The 9080-nt window shown below is 40.5% G+C and overlaps 1 protein-coding gene across 1 annotated transcript in view; it reads left to right on the top strand.

Moving 5' to 3' along the window:
• Positions 1–8646, top strand: part of LOC101854166 (kinetochore protein NDC80 homolog) — a 20395-nt gene extending 11749 nt beyond the window's left edge. The window contains exons 10-15 of the mRNA XM_013082295.2: positions 1736–1882; positions 2915–3004; positions 3880–3972; positions 4457–4596; positions 5244–5346; positions 6191–8646. Coding sequence (XP_012937749.1) covers positions 1736–1882; positions 2915–3004; positions 3880–3972; positions 4457–4596; positions 5244–5346; positions 6191–6322 — 705 coding nt within the window. The 3' untranslated portion in view covers positions 6323–8646. The remainder of the gene's footprint in view (positions 1–1735; positions 1883–2914; positions 3005–3879; positions 3973–4456; positions 4597–5243; positions 5347–6190) is intronic.
• The last annotated feature ends 434 nt before the right edge of the window (positions 8647–9080 follow it).

The following is a 9080-nucleotide window of genomic DNA, read 5'->3' as shown; positions in this document are numbered from 1 at the left end:
CCCCCCCCTCGGATAAGTCCAGAAAGACTCTTCAATCAGTGTGCAAGAACTTAAATTGACCCTGTCAATGACGGTCCCCGACACACGCGGAACTCACACGCCAAGTCTTGTCACGTGGTGCAAACGCACGATTGAAACAGTTTTACTGACGGGTCTTGATGACGGGCCCGACTAACCAAAACTGGACAAAGCATGTTTTGGCGAAAGTATATCTTGAGAATGTCTTAAGTCGGAATGCCAAATCACTACTACTTTCAATCCATTATAGTTGAAATAACACGTGTGAGCAAAGATTCAAGACAACTTTTGGTGAGTCAACTACTAAATTCGACATAGACATTTTGGAAAAAAGTGCCCCAAGTTTTTGGTGACAAAAAGTTTAACGAGTGCTTCCCACGACAGAAAAGAAGGCAAGAGTAATATTTTAGAAAAATCCGGCGCAACAGGCGGAACAAAAAATTTAACAAAAAAATCAGAGTACACGCAGATCAAAATGGGGAAAATCGGGATGCTTGAGATTTAGGGCAGGGATTAGTGACAGGTTTGGAATATAAACTGATTCATTATTCTTCAAAGCCATCCCAGGGTTCGCATTCCAGTCTTTCCACACTTTCGAAGACGGACAATTCATGTTTACTAGTGGGTTAAAGAAGGATGGGGGTAATCTCACGGCAGGGGTTAACTCAAGGCACAACACTGGGAAATGTGAGCGACCAGAATGTGGGCGGAGCTTCTGTGCTGAAGCATGCCTGTGTTGCTGGAAACTGCGCGCTGCTGAATAAGTAGCTCAACTAGTAGACTTCTTCTGACACAGAAGGTGACTGTCGTTCATGTGTGTGGGTGTGTCGTCAAATCATTGACTCGGCTTTTGGAAAGAGAAGGGGGAAATGATGCTTGCCAGACGCACACCACCTACGTTTTAAAGCGTATGCAAACCCCCAAAATGAAATTATAAATTATAAAGAGTAAAGCTCACGCACAACCAAAACTTAAAGGGGGGTAATCTGCAGGTTTAATGTGTAATATATGCACATTTGTGCGTAAAGGGGAGCCCTGATTGAGCATCTGTTTACTTGAAAGGAAGGACACACTCTTGTGGAACCTCATCTACTATGCTGCCACTCTAAAGTATCGAATAAAAGGGGGGTGTGGACAAGTGGTCCAAAATCAATAGGGGGGTGGGGCACATTCAACCTCATACTTCTGTACTAGTAGGAACAAATCTGTTTTATTTCTCCTTCAGTGAATAAAAGAACAAGAGATCTTGAAATTTTAGTAAGTTACTTTGACTTGTCCCATTTAGAAACAAACCAGTTTCATAAAAAAATATAAACCAATGTACAAAAGTTTTTAAAATGCACAGAAAATTGAGGTAGCCACCCCGGTACCAATACTAGTACTGAGGGTAATTTGCCATTCACAAAAAAAGTTTCACTCTGATATCTAGATTCTGGATGTAACATTTCCCATGGTCGTCGGTTGTGGCAAGCTGAAAAATAAAAAATGGGGGGCTAGATACCCCCTTTGGAAAATTCTGTATGCAGCAACCTCATCCTGAAAGCAACCAAGGCTTGCTTCCTATTAAGGAGTTTGCTGTTAGGCGGACACCATTGTAACATAGCAATAACAACAGGTATGTATGTCTTGCACAAGGACACACCCAGTGACCACTTGACCCTTGTTGCGAGCCTAAGCTCACTAACCACTTGGTATTTGTATGTTTTCTACCCACCAGGTTGAGAATGAAGTGGCAACATATAACAGACTAGCCATCGTGTTGAAACTGGTGCCCGAGACTGCAGAACTTGCCAACGGCATCGACTTCCGGCTGTTTGCTGGCTTCAGTGCTGATATTGTAGGCAAATTTGAAAGCACCATCAAGGTTTGGACTATTGTTATAAATTTCTTTCTTTATCTCTTTTCACCTTTTCTCAAAAGTCTCTGTTTACTCACTCTTTTGAGTCAACTGAGAGAAAACTTGCTCCCAGTCGCTCTGGATCAACTGCAGGTTGGGGAGGGGTTGTTGTGTTTACCTTGATTTTGCACATTGCTTAAAAAGTTTGGAGTATTGTGCATCATACAGTTCCACCATTTTCAATTAAGAATACAGTTGTGCTTTTTACGTTTTATCTTTGTGTATTTAAATTATAAATTCTTTGTAACTTGATAGGATTCATAACAGGAAAATACCCCCACCCCTACCCCGGGGCGGTGCTACTGACTGAAGTGTCTTTACGCTTAAGTTTAGGCCATTCCCAAAGGGGGGATATTAACCTGTTCTTATGCACAGAGAATTGTAAATGGGCTGATCCATCGATGTCTTGCTCATAACTGCCTGAACTGCAACAGAGAACTGCCGCTTTTTCTTTCCCAATCCTTACTATCGTCATTTTTTACTCTAACTTCTTTTGTGTGTTTGTCACACTCTTGTGACCCGCTATTTCCGGGGTGCCTTGATAGTCGTCGAAGCAGACTTTGTGCTGTTGAAGCTAAAGAGGGGAGCAGAGTGTGATTCCCTGTAAGGACTTCTCTGTTGACATCCACCCCTTGGCATTTATATGACCTTATGCATTTGCGAGCCCCGTAAAACCTCTAGTAAAACCTAACCTAACCGGAAAAATGAGGTTTCGTGTGTAAATAGAATATAAACTTTTCTTGTGCTTTTACTACAATGCTAATCCTATATTTCATGTTCTTATCAATACCTCTGAGTTTCTGTAATCTTTGCCCAGTTCATTCGCGGTATAGTGTCTGGTCTAAAGTTTCTCCAAGTTGGTTTTTTTCTTCTCTTGACTTATAGCTAGTGAGTTGTTCAGAGAGCGCCATTGGTAGGTCCTTTATTTTTTACCCCCTTATATTCTTTCTATCTGTCCATCTTTCTTTTTACTCAAACTCAATTTCTTGTCTTCCACAGCCGATGCTCAAATCCATTAAGAACGAGTGCATGGAAGAGGCGCGGAGGAAGGACAAGGAAATGTTCCAGCTGCAATGTGAATTGGAGAAGGTAATATCTCAGACTGATTTTGTTGCTTCCTACTTACATTTTGCTGATCAGTAGACTCTTTCCATGCCAGTCTGCTATATATATTGTTGATGTTCAATGGCTCAACTCTGGGTGTTCAAGGTCTATCAGATTCACACCATGAAATATTTCAATGCAAACTGTTGTCTAAACCTCACATTGCAAACATGTATTGGTCTAAATTGGTGGGATGAAATCATTCTCGTATTTAGCCTTTTCCTACCTCTCATTCTCAGTACAAGATGATGGCTAGGCACAAACGTGGAAAAACTCTCTGGACGGGAAAGTGATAATGTTATCTGAACAAAGTTCTCCCATTTATTTTGTCCTGGTTTTGTTTATTAGGGGGGGGGGGGGGGGGGGGGGGGGGGGAGGGAGGGAGAAATCAAAGGTTATTTACTTCCGAATGGTTTCTGGACATTTTTTTATAGAAATTTGAGAGTTTGTAGGTCACCACTGATAGGTCCTACTTTTTCTTGTCTGCTTTGCTTTTTCCCTGCAATACATGGTTGTAATCGTATCAATGTGCATCTCTTTATTGAAACCCTTTAAGAAAATCTGACATTTTTTTTCTTTCTTTTCACAAGTGTTCTTCATGTAACTTTATGTTACCATTATGAATAAACACTATTCTGCTGCTTCTTTCGCGTAAAGAACTACAATATTGTGACTCATTAATACAGCTTATTCTATTGGTGGGTTTGTATTGGCCTACCTTGTTAACTAGATTTTGGTTTGGAAACAGCAGGACTTTTTTTTTGCAGGTTTTCAGACTCGTGTGTACTTCAGTTGTTTATGGTGTTACTGATTGTTCTACTCTTGTGTTCACTACTAATATCTACTTTCATCTTTTGTAGTTGGAAGAGTCTGTGCACGAACAAACGGAGCAAATGGTTCAACAGGAGAAAAAGTTGGCAAGCCTGGAGGGAGAAATCAACTCTGTCAAACAGGTAGTATTGACAAATAAGTAATGTTAGAAAATGTTTCATACTGAGAGCCTAGGGATCAGAAAATTCAAATGATCAGATTTTGAACAGCTTGCAGGCTCCCTTGTTATAAACAGCTTTTAATGGGTCAGCTGGCTGAATTGTTGGTTATTGAGTGTGGGAATAGTGGAAACAGCATTTGAATTAAAAAATCTATGTACACCTTATGATAGTGACTGTCTCGTGGTTTACTTTCCTGAAGATCAGGGATTTGGATGAAGATAGCAGTAAAAAGGAGCCTGGAGTATCGAAAGGAAAAGTCAGGAGTAATGGAGATTAGTTGTCTTTATATTCAAGGAATATACAAATGTTATTGAAATAGTAAAATTTGAACAGAACATATAGGTGAAAACTTTTTTTTAAAATCGTGATTTTTGTCAGATACTAGGTTTTCAATTCAAATGATAAGTTATTAATGCTCTTGTTCTCCGATGACTTCTCCTTTCAGATGATCCATTCGGACAAAAAGTCAGTCTCCAGTGAGATGGAGTCGGTGCAACAAGATCTGGCACAGCGTGAATCTGAAAGAGCCGCACTCGAGGCGGCTAGGACAGAAGCGGAGAAGGACTATAAGGAGGCACACCGTCTGTAAGTCTTTGACACTGTCTGTAAGTCTGTTGTACAAGACACTGTCTGTATGTGTGGGTGGTTGATGGGTGCTCTGGTGAGGTTTATTCCGTCTTTCCCATCGAACATCTATCGTCCTTATCTCTCCTCCTTTTTTGTGTTTATTACTCTCTTGTAACATCTTTGGCGCATATATGACCTTATTGTGTTGCAAGTGCCGTAAAACTCTTACTAAAACTAAACAAAATGGCCACTTTTGCATTGATAACTTATCCTTATAGTCTGGTTTTAAAAAGGGCAAATCAATTATGGAAAGCAGTAGTTTTCCGTTTAGAACAGCTCGCACAAGAAAATCACGTTAATAACACGACATATCATCACTGAGAATTCCAGTCAATTCCACTATTGTAACTGAACACAGAAGCAAATACAAGGCACAGCTTCATCAACACACAACAAAGCGACAGAAGCACACGCTCACACGAGGTCATCCAGTTCAGAACGGCAAGATGAGATAAACGCTATGCATGGTAGTCTAGCCCTACATTTCTCTCCACCTATTTGGCTTGGTCCTATCGGAGAAGGGCTTGAAATTTTGAGGTCCCACCTCTTAGACATCCTCAGGGACATTAAACCTTTGCAATGACAAATGAACATTTTCATTGCAGGCTTGAAGGGAGGAGGCAGGAGGCCAGCAAGGAGCTAAGTGACTTACAAGAGCTGAAGAAAAAAGTCACCGAAGCCGTCACAGCTCACAAGGAGATTTTTAAGGTATGGTGCAAGAACTGTAATCATGTATACCCTTCACTGAGACCAGCAGTCCACAAAGTGGTGCCTTCCAATCACTTCCTCCCCTCCCCCTTTCACTTTTGTTGGCCTACCCAGAATTTTCCGATGATGGCCTGATTATTGTAACAATTATGACATGGGTCTAAAATTAATCAAGCTTCGTTCGTGTTCTGGTCAGTCAGGCCAATCATCAAGACCTGTCTGTGGTGGAACTTTCAAACACTCGTTCACATCACGTGACATGACCCCGTACGTCTGAGTAGCGCGTGTGTCGGGACCGTCGGCTGCTGGGGTCGACAAAGTTCACTCCCACTGGTCGCTTTGGTTGAGGTGTTTTTCGGGACTTAACCCGGGGGAGGGGATGGGGGTATTGTTTTGACACTTGGCTGTGCTGTGATACGAGAGTTTCAGCATCACTGCAACCTGCACTCCCTCTGTCTATCCAAGTCTTGACTCGAGTACATGCTCTCTATCAGTTTTTTCCCTCTATTTTGAGGCCCAAATGTGAACTTATTCCTGCAGAAGTTTTGTCTTGTACGCTTGCCTCATAAAAGGGAACTGTGACCCCTCCCCAGTGCCCTTATGACTGATTTTCCATTGATCCCGATTTTTTTCTCGAGATCCTGATTTATCACTCTGAAATCCTGATTTTTAGAGTTCATAGAGGGGCAGGTCGGCAAACATCTATCATCCTGATCTCTCCTCCTTTTTTGTGTTTGTTACTATCTTGTAACGCCTCTAATCTTCAGCATTTATATGACCTTATTGTGTTGCAAGTGCTGTAAACACCAGTATCGCTAAATATTCTATTGCTCCTCCTTTCCAGAACCAGATGGCAATGTTTGTCCGACGTCTGGAAACTGTGGACAGAGAGATGGACCAAAGACTGGACAGGCTAAAGGAGGAGGCTCACATCAGAGACAAACAATTGTCGCAGACCCTAGCGAGACTTCAGTGAACTGACCTTGACCGTTACGTCCCTCCCCTTTCAATCCTATGTGTGGCAATGTACATAGAGTCTGTTATCATCCTCACTGTGAATATTTATCACCATTTCTCACTTTGGTCATTTGATGTGTACTGTTGTTGAAATGTACTGAATCCATGTTATGTACCATACTGTGTTCTGCCTTCTACTCTCTTTCTTGGGGTATGATTGTCTTTGTTGCCAGTCGTTAGTGTATATTGATAATGGTCCATGTTGTTTTTCATGGCTTGTGAAAAAAAAATTTCCTTTTTTCTTAACTCGTCACCTTTTTTAGAATTAGAAATTTGATGCGGCATTTTACACCATTTGGTAACAAAGCGGTAGTCCATTGCATAGAGAACGTGTCTGTATCGGTGCTTTGCCGCCATGTGAGAAAGATGGGAGTTGACTTCTTGTGTAGAAAGATTTTTTTTATTGAATATCTTCTCCATCTCTGACTTAGGACCTTGTGTCCTTATCAGCCTGGTTTGGCCCTGACAAGTAAGGCAGAAGCCACCCGTCTCCTCCTGTAAAATTTAGATAATGTCGATGGGGGCTAAAAACACCCACAATTGCAAAAATTGCAGAGAATGCGGTTGTGGGTCCGTTTTAAATTTTCCGAAAACTGACATGGACTGTTATCGAAACTCACTGACTGACAAAGTAGGACCAATCGTCCTCAAGGTTGGTCCAGTTTCATTCATGATCTGCCTCAGTGTACATAGGAAAACATAATAGATAAGCCTTACTTTCAGAGGACCGGGGAAGAGTGACTGTATTTTCAATAACGGGAAAAAGATCTGTCTGTGGAACAGAGACTGCCCAACGAATACCTCCTCATGTTGATATTGATCAAGATGTACTCTTTTTTTGTTGAGTTTTGCAGCTGACATTAAAATAGACTCAATATTTTTCCCTCTTGCGTTTTCAGGTGTGCGACTGAATATAGACTCAATATCTTACCCTCAGCATTTTCAGACTTAAGACTGCGCTGGTAGCATTTTTTTAAAAAATCGTCCTTACAGATTAACCCTTTCCCTGGCAACATATTTACACACCTTTGACTAGCAACTGGATGTAATACACCTTTGACTGATATAGTAAAATATTTACTTACAACCACTGTGTCTAAGTTTGGGAAAAGGGTGAGGGGCATATTATATTCGTATATTTTTGTGTTGAGATTTTATGGGTTGGAATTTGCCAAAAAATGTAAAAAAATAATCAACTTCCTTCTTCAGTACGATTAGCCATAATAGGCCTACCAAGTTTACCTGTAATACAGAAATGTAGTAAAAATGTAGTCTCTGTTCTCCGGTAACGAAGATGTAGTCTAATCTCTCTTCCCCCGGTACGACCCTTACTTTGACTGCCCTTCAATGTTTTTCTTTATTCTACTGGTTTTGAAATGGTGGCCAATAGTTCTCATACAATTGTTTATTACATTACTATTCATGTGTATGGCTTAACTTTTTTTCAATACTCTGGCCATCAGTGTCTCAAAAAGTGTTGGCTTGTTTTCATATTTTTACCTTTATCTGAGCGTCTATCCTGTTTCCCTCATTACACTCCTCTGTCTCCCTGCCAGTTGTCTGTATTCTTGCTTCTTACTTTTATAAGTGTGTAGAAGAAGAAACTGCTCTGTTTCAGCCACAAGAAATGGACTTTCAGAGATTCCAGTCCTCAACTGCTGTCATCTTGACACATCCATGGGGGCTTGTGTGATTGGATTTTACCCAGAGAAAAATCTTATTCCTCTCAATGAGTTGTATCCTTGGGAAAGGCACTGTATACGAATTTTCCTTACTTCACCCAGGTGGGAGTTTGCAGCGAAAGATCTTGTCAGTATTTTAATGCCTTTAATTAAATAGCAGCTTGCACTGTATGCTTCCCAGGAAGTTGAGATTTTTTGTGTGCTATCAGGTCTGCTGTGGTAATAGTATAGAGTGTAAAGCTCATGGAGCTTGCTGCTGAGTGGGAATTTCCACTATACATGCTCTATTATTATTATTACTATTATTAAATACAAATTTTCAATCCATCTACCAAAATCTTTCTTTACAGTTACTGCATTAAAACATCATGTGTACAGTGTTTTTCCCACACCTGTACCTTGTAACACTGATGTACTTTTTGACCCTGTATTTTACAACCCAGAACTACAATCACTCCATAATTAGAAAGCCCATATTTTGTCATCATGCAAGCAGTTTTTTGTTCTGTCCTTCTAACAGCCTCGGGTTTCTTGGGAATACACTATATGTCTATATTTTCCTGCAATAAAGGTCCAGGTGCTATTGCACTTTCAACTCTCAGTCCGTGTCTTAGTTGCTGTTTTGTTGACCAGATTTGGGGTTTTTATCCTTTTTGATGACACTTGGCTTATGTAAACACAAGAAAGCTGATTTTGTCAGTAACCTTAGTAAACAAGATTATAGTACAGGTAGTAGTAAAATCACTCAAGAGTCTATTCTAAAGTGCTGAAGCTTGCTCATCCATATCGAGTCATTGGATAGTATAACATCTGCTTATCTGTGTTCATGTTGTCAACATCATTCCAGTTACCCAAATTAATTCTGAGTCATAAAGTGGAACATTTTTGTACTTCACAAGTTTCATGAATGATATTTCCAAGCAAACCCGATCTCATTGCTCAGAACTTGCTGAATATATATATATCATTTATTATTATCAGTCCTGTCTCACTACTTGCAATCAAGACTTTAAACCAGTCTTTAACCCTTCAAAT

The sequence above is a fragment of the Aplysia californica genome, unplaced genomic scaffold (genome assembly GCF_000002075.1).
Source record: "Aplysia californica isolate F4 #8 unplaced genomic scaffold, AplCal3.0 scaffold00167, whole genome shotgun sequence".
Classification (NCBI taxonomy): Eukaryota; Metazoa; Mollusca; class Gastropoda; order Aplysiida; family Aplysiidae; genus Aplysia; species Aplysia californica.
Note: the sequence above shows the minus strand (reverse complement) of the source record. Positions and strands in the feature narration are given on the sequence as shown.